Source organism: Carassius auratus, chromosome 43 (genome assembly GCF_003368295.1).
Source record: "Carassius auratus strain Wakin chromosome 43, ASM336829v1, whole genome shotgun sequence".
Lineage (NCBI taxonomy): Eukaryota > Metazoa > Chordata > Actinopteri > Cypriniformes > Cyprinidae > Carassius > Carassius auratus.
The window spans coordinates 5,322,259-5,337,329 of record NC_039285.1 but is presented as its reverse complement, the minus strand read 5'-3'; the positions used below and the strand labels follow the sequence as shown (position 1 = coordinate 5,337,329).

The following is a 15,071-nucleotide window of genomic DNA, read 5'->3' as shown; positions in this document are numbered from 1 at the left end:
AAAAGGGAAAAACTATTAGCTATATTCAGGAATATTAGAAGTCCTTCAACATGCAGAAGGTGTTAGCAAAACAGAACAGACAAGGAATGAAGAATGTGTGCAAAAAAAAACAAAAAAACAAGCACAGATTGTATCATTCATGTAGCTAACAAATGATGGACTTGAGGGAACATTAAAATAAACACACAATGAGTGCACATGACAAAATGTAGAAATAAACAAACTGTATTAGCAGTTAAAAGCATGCAGGTCCATTTACACACAGTCAAATGAATGGGGCTCAAAACCAGCAGCTGTTGAGAAGGGGTGAGTAAAGAGTATGAAACGCAATGACACCAAACTGACCATTACAAACATAAATAAAGAGGGAAATTTAGCTGAGAGACCCCCTTCCACACACCAACACATTTTTGCATACATTATGTTATTTGAACTTCAGCTGAAATTATTTGCAAGCTTTGGAATCATTTGCAACCATTTTCAGTCTAATTTTTTTCCTGCACTTCTGTGACATGCTCAAGGCTGTTGTATTCAAGCGTTTTGTGTGTGTCTGTTCTCGGAGCCAAAAAATACTCCGAAATGTTTTAAGTTCATTTTGGTAATGACCTCTCTGTGGCCTTGCGCAATACAGATATAGTGCCTTGTAATTATGTCACAACAAGCTCTTTGCATCCTCCACAGATGCACCACATGCATCCTGGGACAAAATGGAATTATACCTAAGTACATTTCATAATTTATACTATTTCAGAAAGAATATGTCAGATGCAGTGTGTGTTTGGATTAATATGAAGGATCTAAACACACCCTGCATGTCAGATGCAGTGTGTGTTTGGATTAAGCTGAAGGAAAATAGCTATCACACCAGACATGGTCTCGCCACTCCAGCATGCAGTGGGGTCAACTTGTTTTTGCATGTTATGTTTCAACATGCAATCAATGTTCAACAATGATTGCAGTGGTGTTACATGTTCAGTAGTATTGTCATGCACTGATGTGTGTATGTATTAGCACTAATATAATGTGCTGGACTTGTTTTTCTTCTCTACCTCCAGACATCGAGTCCAACCAGGCTCTGACAGACTCATGACACATGGATTTGTGGGAGGGGGCTACAATTAAACCAATGGAAAATGAGAATGGGAACAGATACATGAAATACACAGACACAGCAAAACATAAAAACACATACATTCAAGAATAAATCAAAGAGATCCACAGAAAAAGGGGCATATCCACAATGTTGATAAAGTGAGAAATAAGGACACACAAAATATAGGAGAACAAATAACTCAACCAGTAAAAGGTCAAAACAATGTCACAACAATGACAAAGTGTGATATAGAAAAAATATTAAAGCAGGATGAAAGATTGCAGAAAGTATGATAAGCAAGCAAAATGATATAGTAGATGAAACCTGATAAATTTACATCAATAAGCAATAACTCATGCAAATCACACACACACACAAAAACCTCCTTTACACCTGGCAACATTCATGTAGATTGATCCAGCTAAAAGTGAACGGCGAAAAACACTAGGAGGAATTCTGTCTAGAAGTCAGATTCTGATAATTATTTTTATGCCAAATTTTTAATTCTGTAATATTTTGTCTACAAAATATGATATTGGGGATTAGGCATTATGGGATTATAATGTACAAAAATTACAAATAAATTCGTTTTTAAAGAGTAACTTTAAGTAAGTGCCACAGCAGATGATGGCAAAGGTAATCAAAATACTGAAAAGGTGTAGGGCTTCTCTGATCACGATCGGCCGATCGTTATGCGCATCTCGTCAGTAAAGCCGGTTCTCTAATCGGTGGTAAATTCCATCAGGTGCGTGATTTCACATAGAGCAGCTGTTACTACACGGAACAATTGTTAACTGAGAAGCTGCGCAAATCCACGTTCATTTTCAGCGTTTATTTGTGCATCTTCTCAGTTAACAACGGCTCCGTGTAGTAATAGCTGCTCTATGTGAAATCACGCACCTGATGGAATTTACCGCTGATTAGAGGACCGGCTTTACTGACGAGTTGCGCATTAATGATTGGCCGATCGTGATCAGAGCAGCCCTAAAAATGAGCAATGCATATTTAAAATAAGATATCTATAGATGCAAGTTAATACCAGGTTTAAACTGCACCATCTACTACCCCCTAAAAGCCACAGGCCCCAGGCATGACTCCTCCACATGGGGTTACCTGTGGAGGAGGTGGGCTGTGTGAGCTGGGTGTTGTTCAGCGAGGGCTGAGAGCCTAAAGGTGACAGCAAGGGGACCCCAACCAGTCCTTCAACATGTTTGGATGTCCAGTGGTTGTCCATCTGGATATCCAGAGGGTCTACTGGATGTATGGCTTGCTGGATGTGCAGGTTCCTAGCTGCATGGTGGCATTACAGGTAGCCATTAAGATGACACAGTCATTTTGTAGGATAAATTGGTGAGAAATGTATCACGTTTAAAAAGTAAAAAGGGTCCAGGTCACAAAAAGTTCCCATAGGCAGCAATGTGAGCAGAGAGTGAGATTCAGCAGCCAAAAATGGTCAGACAGACACATTGAAGAAGACAAAAAGAGAGGAAAGCATTATAGTTTAGAATAGACTGTGCCAAGTTAGTATATACTTAAGAAAAGTAGCATGCATTAGAAAAGGATCCTTCAAATATGACAGCAATTTATTAAAAGCAACAATCAACTCTGAGGGTGCTTTCACACTTGAGCTTTTGTGTGAATTTTAGTACACTTGATGTCAGCATTCAGTTAATTTATCTGGCGTGAAACCACAAACCATGTCTGAGTCAGCTTGAAACTGTAATCTGGGATATGGTTCACAAATGGATCACAGTCAGGCCAGATTAGTGAACTGCTAATGATAACAATTTGATCACTATACTAGGTCTATAATGCAATTTTTCTGTGTTTTGACCATACAATAATGAAGTCAATAAAGGTTTGGTAACCAACATTCTTCAAAATATCTTTAGCCTATGTTACACAGAAGTGTGAAAACTCCCTGAAAAATCTCATTCAAAACAATGTGGTGGTGTGAATGCATGCCACTTTAACCACAAACAGCATTACTGCAGGAAAAAGAGAGCAATTAACAATTATGTTCATGGTAAAAGCTCCATAGCCTTGTTAAATTAAAACAACTCAGTAGCTAATAAGAAAAGAGAAGAAAAGCAGGAAAAAAGGTTAATTGTGTTAGCTAAATAACTTTTCAGTTATTGCTGAAGTTATGAGGTATCAGCATGTGCTAAAGCCAAACGCATCCACAGGCATCACTACCTTTAAATACACCCGTATCCTCTTCATTTGTGAGATTTTCCAACCAAAGACCTGACTGAAGCTCCCTGTCCCAGGGGAAATACTCTCCCGCTGTCATCCCATACAATTACCCCAGCACACACACATACACACAGTGATGGAAAAGACAGAGCAGAGGATCAAGAAAAAAGTGACAGGCAAAAGATGAAAGGGAAAAAATGATATTGTCACAATACAGGATGACACATAGAACGAGAAACCTTTCAGAAACCTGAAGTACTGAGGACTTCAACAGTAGTATCAGCTACAGTATAGACTTGCGGCAGTATACTGATTGAATAATTTGGGTGATGAGTTACTTATTTTGGGGATTAATTATTATTATTTTGAGTTAAAATAATCAACAGACAAAATATGGCAACTCTTTGGAATGATGTAGTATAAGCAGGGGTGCACGTAAGTGGTCCGCAGGTCCGCATGCGTGACCAAAATAAAAAATGTGTTATATAAATATGTTCTGACAGCGCATTTGCGTACCGACATGGTTGACAGCTGTTAATACACAATTACCATTTTAGATCACAAAATTTTATTTTCAACCTGAAAGCATAAATCTAGGCTATGCAATGCCATTTTCAAAGTACAATGCAAAACTGTGACATTCATCCATTGACGCTCTTTAATCAACAGAAGTGCAAAATCCGGAAGCACGTATACTTATTGCCTGCAACCCGCCAAAATAAAAGCCTGCTGATTTTAAGTTTGGATATGATGAAAATACGTTTATTTATTTATTTGTAGATGCTTTCATTCAAAGCGACTTAAAATTGGGAAATGCATAAAGCAATTCTTCTTAAAGAGGCAAACAAAGAAAGCAGTAGTAAGTAAACATTAGCATTTTATTTTTAAGTTTACTATAAAATAACTTTATTTGTATTTAATACTAGGACTGCCTTTCATTTTTAATAATATTATCACACACTATTATTTAGTTTATTTACTATTAATTTATAATAAAAAATAGTGCAATAATATTATAACCGTTTTTAATTCATTTGTTATAGTTATATTTAATGGGTCACGCTATATGCAGTGTGAGGACCAAACAAAATCTCCAGGTTCTCTTATAAGAACCAGGTTGAAAAAATTACGTGCACCCCTGAGTAAAAGAGTATAATACAAGTACCAAAAAGATCTATATATTCTTGTCTAAAGATATTAAACCATGGTATTGTACTGTCCTTGATTCTGATTGGGTGACAGATGTTCAAAAATTTCAACATTTCAAAAGTTCTTCACAAACTCTTCCTCAGCTATTTGATAGATTTCACCCTGTACAATAGCTTTGACTAAAAAGTTTGTCAAAGAAAGTTATAAAGGTTCTTTTTATAAAGCAGAAATACAAAAGACAGAGTTTAAAAAGGGAAACTAGTTGATTTGCCAGAGATGCCAGATACATCTAAAAATGCCGAAAGGTTGAAAAGGCGAGTAACAGTATCACATAAGTATAAACAAGTTTAGAATCGCTGAATGATTCAACGTCTCGCTGATCACACATATCAGTGTTAAAAAATTATATATCAGGGACTGAAGCTCTGGGCTTCGAGCAATCTCTTGGGAAATCTTTTGTCTTACATTTTTCATCAGAAAAAGTCTTACTCAAAGAGAAAATGTAATTTCAGAAGTTCTCTGTGAATATGAGACAGCAGACAACCCTGGTGAACGTATAATATCTAATCAGGGGAGCAAGACACCACATACATAAAGATGATATGAAGTGGACAGAGCAAATGAGACTCTACAGAGCAAACACATTACAGTCTTTCCGTTCCTTTAAAATTATATTCTAAAAAGAAAGAGAATATAAGCTACTTCAAGTTTGCCTTCTATAATCAAATGAACCGCCATCAAACAGGCCATTCTGTCCAGGACATCCATCTACATCCATTATTCATTGTGGCGAGACACTTTGATCACCCTCACAAGCACAATGAAGCCACCAGCACTGCTTACCATCACTCGACTCCTCTTCTTCCTCCTCCTCGTCTTCATCTTCCTCCTCCTCTTCATCCTCGTCCATCTCTCCATCATGAAGACCATTGTCGTAATCAGCTGCACCGGGGTCGCTTTCTCCTTTTAGTTTAGCGTGGAGCTCCACCGCCTCTTTCCAGGGAACCCCACCCAGATCGGACGGGCCGGCCGCTTCCGGTTCTTCATCCTCTTCCTCCATATCAGACTCTGAGCTGCTGTAGGGATGGAGAAGTGTGTAAAAATCACCAAATGACCCCTGGTTGCTCTTTTTAGTCCCAAATAACTATAACAAAGAAACTATTTTGATTTCATTTTCACTTTAGGACACTTGCCTGCATATTTAAAAGTTTTGATTCCAAGCCAGAACATTTGAAATTCAATAAAGATCAAACTAGGGGTGTCCATGGTTAACCGGTTAACCGATTAACCGTTAAAAATTGCGTAACCGAGTGAAACATTTTGCTCGGTTAAGTGACGTCAATGGCGTGCATTGAATTTAGTTGTAATACATTTTTGCACCACCAGAGACCGCCAGAGCGCTCCCAGACATTTGTAATTTCCACAAGAAGTCGTCATTTTTCTAATATGAAGCGGGCAAAAAAAAAGTACAGCGTTGGAGCACTTTAAAATTGAGAGTGATGGGGCAAAATGCAAGTATTGCAAAACAAGGCTTAGATATACTTCAAGTACAACCTCGTTGTTGTAATCTCAACAGCCAACACCCGGGCATCATTAGGCCGGTCAGGACACACTGGATGCGTGGCGAAAGCATCTCAGCTGCGTGGCGTGTCTGTTTTTAATTCGGCTCCCATGTTAACAGGTTAGAGCTTGCAGACTGCCTGCGTGAGACACGCGGCTCAGGCGCGGCTCGACGCGTGCATGCTAGAAATAGAACTGACGCCTTGTTGGAAGCGTTTCCAGGCAAAATATAATAGGAAAATATGTTTATATGTCATTTTGTACACAAATACATATTAATTCATGACATTTTGATATTTGAAAGTCTATAGGTTGACATAAATTCAGATATAAATGTAATTAAAAAAAATAATCATCGATTTTCAAATATTGTACCTGTCAAACATATCATAGTCATAGCCTTAGCGAGGCGGCCGCGGAGCCTGCTTGTTACCTTCGCCTAAACACGGAAAGTTACATAACCATTACTAGAGCCTGTTCCTTTATAACATAGCCAAAGGTCGGTGTATATTTGCTTTATACATTTTAGGCTTATTCTCAAATACAGATTGTGTTAGTGGGCGGGATTATTAGGTAGTTTTAATAGGACAATTTGACCGGAGAGATTAAATTTTGTCGGACATTTCTTTTTTTTTTTTTTTTGGCCAATGTCTGGAAATTACCGGACAACGGAAACCCTGGCGCACACTATGGTTAACCGATTATTAATCGCTAAGGGCCTCGGTTAACGGTTAATGAAAAACTTGAAAACGTGCAGCCCTAGATCAAACACAATGGCAACACTGTGTCCTCAAATTATGAGATTCAAAGTAGACTAGGACGCCAGTTCTTGTTACTTCAAATCACTTTTCTTGAACAAAATGACCATATGACACATGAAAATTAATTTTGGCTTCTGCATAAAAAAAAAAATCTATCATGTCAAACGGGAACAAAAGAGTCTGGATAATGCTAACATTGTAACATATTTTAATTACAGCAGAACTATATTAGTAATGTACTACTAAGTGATACTACTAAACAAGCACAGATTTCATTATATTTATATATATATATATATATATATATATATATATATATATATATATATATATATATATATATATATATATATATATCATTACTAATTACAGTAATTAATTAATTAATAAACAAATTAATGGTTGAAAATGACTGAAAATTAGTGGAGCTCGCATGATAGAAACTGCCTAGCAACACCCTAGAACAGCGTAACCAGTATGATATAAAGATGAGAGCGATACCTGGATCCCTCCTCGACGTCGGTGGCTTTGTCCAGCACACTGCTGAGGTTGTGCTCGGCCAGCGTCTCCTCAGGCACCTCCTGCAGCTCCTCTTCTCTCATCATAGAGAGACGGTAGTTCTCCAGCTCGATCCTCTCAGGAGTCCCTTTAAGACGTTTGGCCACGCTGGGCTCTGTCACCCCGTTCACCTCTGTGACTGTGACGGACAGAAAGGGAGGAGTAATGAGAAAAGCTCATACATGTAAATAGTTCATATGTGACAGACAGAAGGTGGCTCACAAGTGTTATGCAGGGGTGCCATGGTAGCATATTTTTTGCATTATAATCATAACTCATAAATTCTTGATTTAAAGCAAAAAAGCATCAGGTGTCAATACAGAGATTTATAAAGTCTAAGTTTATTATAATACATATTTCATATAATTAATATCTACAGTCCTCCCACCCTACCTTCTTTTAAGGCTGTTTTTGAAGGTAACAAATAATTGCATATGGATTCATTTCCATTCCGACAAATGAGTCATACACAGGCAAAGGGATAACTCTTTAACTTTATTTACACAAGCAGTATTTGGCCTTTATGACTACACACATATTCTAGATTTAAATAGATTTAAATACCAAGTTGTCAGTAAAATACTCAATACTAAATAATATATCCTTCGATAATAAATACAAGTTATGGTTACCTTGCCTTTTTCCCTTCCTATTAAAGCATATCAGATAAAGAATTTAGTTGAAATATTAATGAACTTTTTTAACATTAATGAACAGGTGGACGTGAATGACTAATACAGCTATCAAGTGCAAAGCCCCAAATCAAACCAGTGAGAACTTTGTGGATGTAATTAAACAATAAAAACATGACTATGGTGGTGGAAATGGTTAGAAGAATGAAGCAAGCAATCAGTGAAAAAAAAGAAAAAAAAACAAATTTGAAAACAACTCATCAACCATAACCGAATTATAACCAAAGATTTCAGAGCTCACTGAATAACGAATATGCCTCATATAGTGATTATAAAGTGACAGACCCCATGAATAAAATAGTGTGTCATGCTCACTTGATGCATATCAATGATTTTTGAGTAATCGGATCTTATCACCCAAATGCTAAAGGAATACTAAAAATAAAGGAAATAAATTAATATAATATTTTTATTCTCACACATTGTACTAGGGCAGTATTTTACATTTTTCAGCCATATTTACCCCACAATCTAAAAGTATGAAAAAAAATGATTTTTTGCATGAAGAAATTTAAGTCTGTTTTTAGACCTGTAGTCTGTAACCCATAACGATATATAACTTTTAGCACTGCAATGAAAAATATAAATAAACCGGTCAGATGATACAATAATAATAATGCTATTTTCTGATTTTCTGAACATTTATACAAGTTTTTAGGTGAAATGCAGCTAAAAAAATTATTTATGAGATTAAAACCTCTAAAATTTATATGACTAACTCCATGATTAATATATTAATATTGCTCAAACTTCCCCCCAAAAATAAATAAAATCAATATAACCATTTACACTTTATATTTTTCACCCTAGTTGTTTTGCATTGTAAATCATTCTCCGTGATACACAGGAGCAATGGTGTTAGTACTATGCAGAGGAGAATTAAGAGGTGAACAAACACTGGTACAGAGATGCAAGGACTGATGGGAGTGTAAACCAATCACAGGCACAGATGCAGGCACTAACTCAACAACAAGCTGCTCTGATAGGACAGGGGAAAGGTAAAGCTTACACCAATCACAAGCACTAATACGAGCACTATGTTACAAAAGATGCACAGATCAGAAATTACAAATCACAAACTTAAAGGCACGCATGACGGATCTATACAGTGGAAGGACAGAGAGGAGAGTAAAAAAAACAGGCAATGCAGGCAAAAAAGGTTAATTATTATTACACTTAATGTTATTTTAAATAACTTAAGATATTTCTAAGCCACCATTTGAGCCACTTCAAACATTTTAAAAGCTCTCCATTATGTATTTGATTAATAAACAATAGCTAACACTTAAATGATATGCCTTTTAGCCTGGATGGTTAACTCATAATCAAAAGAAGAAATTTAATTAGGCTGCACCACTCAGAATAATATTCTATCCATCCAATTGATTTATGAGTTAATAATTTGTGACATCATCAGGGATACACAAAACAAGCAGATAATTCTTTCTATCACAGCATGTGCGAGCAGGAGGTGCTCCGATTAGCTCAGAGGCTGGAAGGGAGTCATGCTAGAGAATACTGAGCAGGATGTTGAGAGTAAAGCAGGAGAGCAGATAAACGCAGTATGCAAGGAGGAAAGGAGAATCTAAGGGATTGTGCGCCACCTGGTGGCGGGTCCAAGACATTGCTCGACGCAATGAGCGGAGGGTGCCCCCTGCTCCCCGAAAGAGGCACAGAACGGGGCCTAAAGAGGAAAGGTGGGTACCTGAGGGCCGGCGTTCCACAGGGTCCTGAGAAGTTATGGCTTGGCCTGGGGCGTCCACTGTGTTGGGGGTTACCGCCAACACCTGGGGCTCCTATGACCACAACAAAAAATGTCTGAATACATTATAACTTTGTTATTACATAAAAAAAACTGCCTGGGAATACAGTGTCAGAAGAAAAACCCACTGATAAAAACATAGATTTTTCCCCAAACTCAGAGACAAAAGTCAGAACCTTGGCATTTACGGGAGCAGGAGCAGCAGGCCGCTTTCTTTGTGCCAGACCAGAAAGTCGGTAGCAGTAGTGTGGTTTACAGTAAAACTTCCCTACAAGAGTGAAAACACACAAATGTGCTCCATGAGCATCTGTTTCAGGACATAAATCTGAGAAAACCCAAATGAGGCGATTTATCAAATGCAAAATGCAACATGTGGTTGATTTCCGCCTAACATGCATATCTGTAACTACGCCATGTGGGAGGTTACAGAACAGCTCACAGTTAATAAAAAATGGTTGATGATGAAGAGAAATGATCCCTCTCTCATAAACAACATCACACTGTGTGTGTAACAAAGCACATCTCATGACAAAACTATGAGCAAGCAGGAAATTAAAGAGACAGTTAATAATTAAACGTAGAACAAAAACAAAGGAAACTTATAAGTAGCTACAGTATGAATAATATAATCAGGAGGGATTTTAATTCTGCTTGGATTTCATACCGTCCTCAACATCGAAGGCGTAGGAGGACAGGCGGAGGGTGGTGCCGCAGTAGTCGCACTTGAAGCAGCTGCGATGGAAAAACTTTCCCTCTGCGCTGAGACGCTCCATCACGTACACACGCTTCCGACAGAAAAAACACACATCACTGCCTCCAATGTTCTGAGGGAACTCCTTCCGCAAGGAACCCTGCAGAGAGAAAGATATAGAAGAAAAAGACACGTCTTTTTTTAAATGAGAGCAAGGAGTGGCACCTTAACGCTTAGAAATCTGTCAAGAGAGACAGCATGCACCAAAATAATTTATGAACTTCTGTGCTTCGAGGAGCTAAATATTCAGCTCTTGTGTAAAGTCTGGTACATGGCAGCGTCAATAATTACCAAAGACAAAATAAAAAATAAAATCTGTGTAAATCTACAAATTGATGTACTTATTTTTCAATTTTGACACTTAAAAATTTAATTCTATAAATTAAGCATATTTAGAATAAAAAAATAAAAGATGTAGAAACATTTCAGAAATTATAAAAAAATATTTACCAATTATCAAACTATTGTAAATAAATAACGATAAACTACTATAGTATCTTACAGATGAGAAAAAAAAGTCCAGTTCACAGTTTCATCTGTAGCTCAGCAGCCATCGACACAGTGAACTTTTCTCACATCCTTTCACTTGGAACAAAAACTGTTGTCGTATAAGGCTGTTTATACGACAATGATGTATTCAAAAAACGGAAACGTTTTTCCCTTACGTTTTTAAAAAGTTTAATGTATACACAACAATGTTTTCACGTTTACACACATCTGCAAAAATGGCCCAAAACGCTGTATTACAATGCCAGGCCAGTAGTTGGTGCTGTCACCTTGTGAGTAAACAGTACCTGTAGGGAAATGACGATTATGTTGTATATGATGCGTCTCCGCTGTTTGTTGTAATTCTGGAGAAGTAAATCCAAACTTTGCTAAAGAAGCGTTAGCAAACACTTGAGCAGCAACAACAGTACCATGTTACTCCGCTTTTGTTGTGTATGTTTGTTTACACTTGCCTTTAAAATCGACACGTACTGCGCATGTCTACATACCTAACGTACTACGCATGCACATGATGTCACCATTTTCAATCCTGTATTGGGTGTTTACACGGAAACAATAATGATGGCATTTTCAAAAACTTGCACTTTGAAACCCGTTTTGTAAAATATGTTTTTTTTCAGTCCCCAAAACGCCGTCAGACGTTACTGCTGGTGTGTCTTGATCCAGTTATCAGTGCACTGAATCATGGTATAGGCATTGTGATCAAAGAGTTAGTGATACCCAATACTACAAGTTAGCCATGTACCAAAACAAAATGAGCTATGCAGTCTCATTTGTGTACGCCAATACCACAATACACTCCTAATTATTACCAAATCCCTTTTCTCAAGCAAGGGCTTTGGGTCATCCTTATCCTGAAGCGGATACGTTTTTTAAAAGCATAAATGGTTGAAAGCTGAGTGAGATGCAGTGGCAATTTTCAAGACTATGAAAATGTAAATAAATAAAATTTCAATTCAAATGTTCTTGCATGGTTATTTGTGTAGATGATAGAAGGCACAAGGTGTAATCCATTATGGTTTACACAAAAATATTTAACATTACAACCATTTTTCAACACTGATAATAAGAAATTATTCTAAAGCACCAAATCAGAACATGAGAATGATTTCTGAAGGATCATGTGACACTGAAAACTGGATAATTGGCTGCTGGAAATTCAGTTTTGCAATAACTGAAAAATTAATTAAAAGTTAAAATATATTAAAAATATAAATTATTCTATTTAAAGATATTATTGTTATTTTAAATTGTAATAATATTTCATAATATTACTGTATTATGGTTTTGGCCAAATAACAGCAGTCTTAGAGAGCATAAGGGACGTCTTACTAACCCCAACATTTTGAATGGTAGAATAAGTGTTTCAGGGTCATGAAAATAAAAAATAAAGTTAAATGCAGATATTCTTGCATGGTTATTTGTGTAAATGAGAGAAGGCACTAAGTGCAATTCAGCTCAAAGTAGTGCAAAACGAAGCAGTCAATTTGTACCAAGAAAAACTGTTAATTAAAATAAAATCCTTCAACATAAAATTATACTTTTAAACAGACTTGAAGATGCAAACCTATTTATCAGCACCCCCTGAAAAACTCACCCTGGGATTTAACTATCATGTTTGAAGCATGTTAAATTCAAATTCAATTAAAAATGTCAACGTTGCATGAACATGCAGATTAGTTTCCAGAAATAGCCTTTATGCAGCTCATGAATATAGGTCACATTCAGCTTACAGTGGTGTTAAAGTGTTTGCCAACATACAGTACTAGTCCATTTTTGTTGTATTTCAACATTCTCAGCTTCACACACTGATACATACATCTGGTTACACACATGTTTGACTGGAGGGAGACATCTCGGGAAAAAAAAGGTTCTCAAAACGGCAGCTCTCTACCATTAACAGAGTATGTTTGAAAGTGTTACAGAAACACATCCATGCACACACACACACGACTCAAGAACACAGCAGTCATTAGATGCATCACTGCTACCTGCCGGAAAGAGCTGGGAGAGTGCAGAGGGCTAACAGAGCTGGCATCACGTGGTCTGTACCAATGCTCTGTGAAGAAGTCTGGGGCCTTTTTCTTAGACTTTGAAATATGTAAAGACATAAAGAAAGATGAGAGATGCAAAGGAAAGATGACGGGAACAGCAGGTAGGCAGGCAGAAAGAAAACTAGAAGTCAAATGATTGATTCGTTATAAAAGCAATAAGCCACGAGAGGCCATGTTACAGTGATTTTACCACACTTAAGAAGTGCTTTACCTATGAACACAACATGAATAGGAGCTTTATTTAAGCCAGAATATTCCTTGAAAACAATTTCCCCTCCATCTTTGCTAAATCTGTGTTGTAATAAGGCCAAAAGACTGCTTAACTGCTAAAATGCATCAACGGTTTAAGGCTGTGCATGGATGTTTTTTCAAGGACAGCCAGTGCTGAGAGTTCACCTTTGGCTTTGCTGGTTTGTCTTTAAACTGAGAGGCTAACCTCTCGGCTCTCTCCTGAATGCTGGGGATGTGTAAAGGCAGGTGATCATCAGAACACAAAACCTCCCTCCGCTGTGAGAGAGATGCAGTCTTAATTCATGATGCTAAGACAAGAAAGATTTCTTCAATACTGTGAATAAAATCTATTAGGAAAAACCTTTTTAGTTGTGTAGGGTTACGTATAAAGCATTCAAACCATCATAGGTTAAAGGAACTGTATGCTTAAAGGTACAGACGTCCATGCATATCTCTCCATGCTCAGGCAAGGCTACCTGATGCTGGGGGTCAGAAGGGTAAAAGGGTTGCTCAGGACTGAGGCGGTGGGTCAAAAGCCACTGCTCAAAGAATCGTGATGGCTTTTTCAGAACCTTCACAAAGGAAGATGTGACGAAGAAAAAAAACTATTAATTTTAATATGTTTGGAAAAAGGAAGAGCGCAAATGTTCAATATAAGACTAGTCAAGGCCACGACTCAAGACATGGTGTACTTATTGTCTTAAACCTGGTCTTGACTAAGCTGTCTGATATTGTCCATCATCTGCTAGTTAAAGAGATAGTACACCATGAAATGACAAATCTGTCATTTACTTCATCAGAAACTGTTTGGATCAACTTAAGATTAAATGAAGACTAAATTTTCATTTTTGGGTGTACTATCCCTTTAAGAGCATGCTGTTTGTTCTTGAATTGCTCTACCTGTGGCTTGTCCTTTCTGTCAGGCTTGCCTTTAAACCTAGACACTAGAGTGTCCACTCGCTCTTGAATGCTAGGGATATGTATGGGCTCTGGCTTGTCCTCATTAGGCAGGTTATCTTCCTGTAAACGGAAAGGCTGATGAAACTATTGTTTGGGTTAGAAATCTCTTCTGGATGTCGTATTGTAGAGTGCAGCTGTGACGTCAAAACTCAGATGACTAATTCGTCATGGGTTCCCTTGAAATTTTCATATGGAGTTTTTCGGTTCATGAGCAAAATATGGTCTGTGATAAAATGAACGATGATGTCATTACTTAAAAAAATTAACATAACTGTTTGTATTTATAATATAAATATAATAGGTTTGTTCTGCAAATTAAGTGAAGTTAACTGTTGTTCTCAAATGCACACAAATGCATGCATGTTCACGAAGATGAAATGGAAGTTACAAATCTCCAAAAGATTTGCTGGCTAAGTTTTGAGAAAAGCCCCATGCAGTTGTCATGGTTACCCTGTAATAGATTGAAGGGTCCTGGATCTCATTCTCTTCATCACCACCACCATTACACGTGTTTATCTCTGACTGGTTAACATAATGCTGTAGAGAACAGACATGAATCAGTTCAACCCTATCATTAGCTAGAAGATCTCAGACTAAACTAACAATCAAACCTACAAGGGTAACAGCCCCATATTTCTGAAATCAATATGCAACAAAAGCACGGTGGTCCATTCCAGTATTTTTATTAAAATGATGCTAACCAAATACCATTTCAAATGTATCAAACAATATAAAACAAATTTCTGGTATCCAAAACTGCATGAAATACATGTACTTGTAAAGGTATTTGAAGCTTA

At 37.2% G+C, this 15,071-nt stretch overlaps 1 protein-coding gene across 1 annotated transcript in view; it reads right to left on the bottom strand.

Annotated features, from left to right (window-relative positions):
• The window catches only part of LOC113061528 (protein-methionine sulfoxide oxidase mical3a-like), a 64,050-nt gene that overhangs the window by 16,620 nt on the left and 32,359 nt on the right, over positions 1 to 15,071 (bottom strand). Inside the window, 13 exon segments of the mRNA XM_026230693.1 lie at positions 1,050 to 1,112; positions 2,207 to 2,383; positions 3,290 to 3,379; positions 5,282 to 5,514; positions 7,261 to 7,456; positions 9,715 to 9,805; positions 9,948 to 10,039; positions 10,436 to 10,622; positions 13,021 to 13,119; positions 13,480 to 13,590; positions 13,791 to 13,886; positions 14,215 to 14,334; positions 14,725 to 14,811. Coding sequence (XP_026086478.1) covers positions 1,050 to 1,112; positions 2,207 to 2,383; positions 3,290 to 3,379; positions 5,282 to 5,514; positions 7,261 to 7,456; positions 9,715 to 9,805; positions 9,948 to 10,039; positions 10,436 to 10,622; positions 13,021 to 13,119; positions 13,480 to 13,590; positions 13,791 to 13,886; positions 14,215 to 14,334; positions 14,725 to 14,811 — 1,642 coding nt within the window.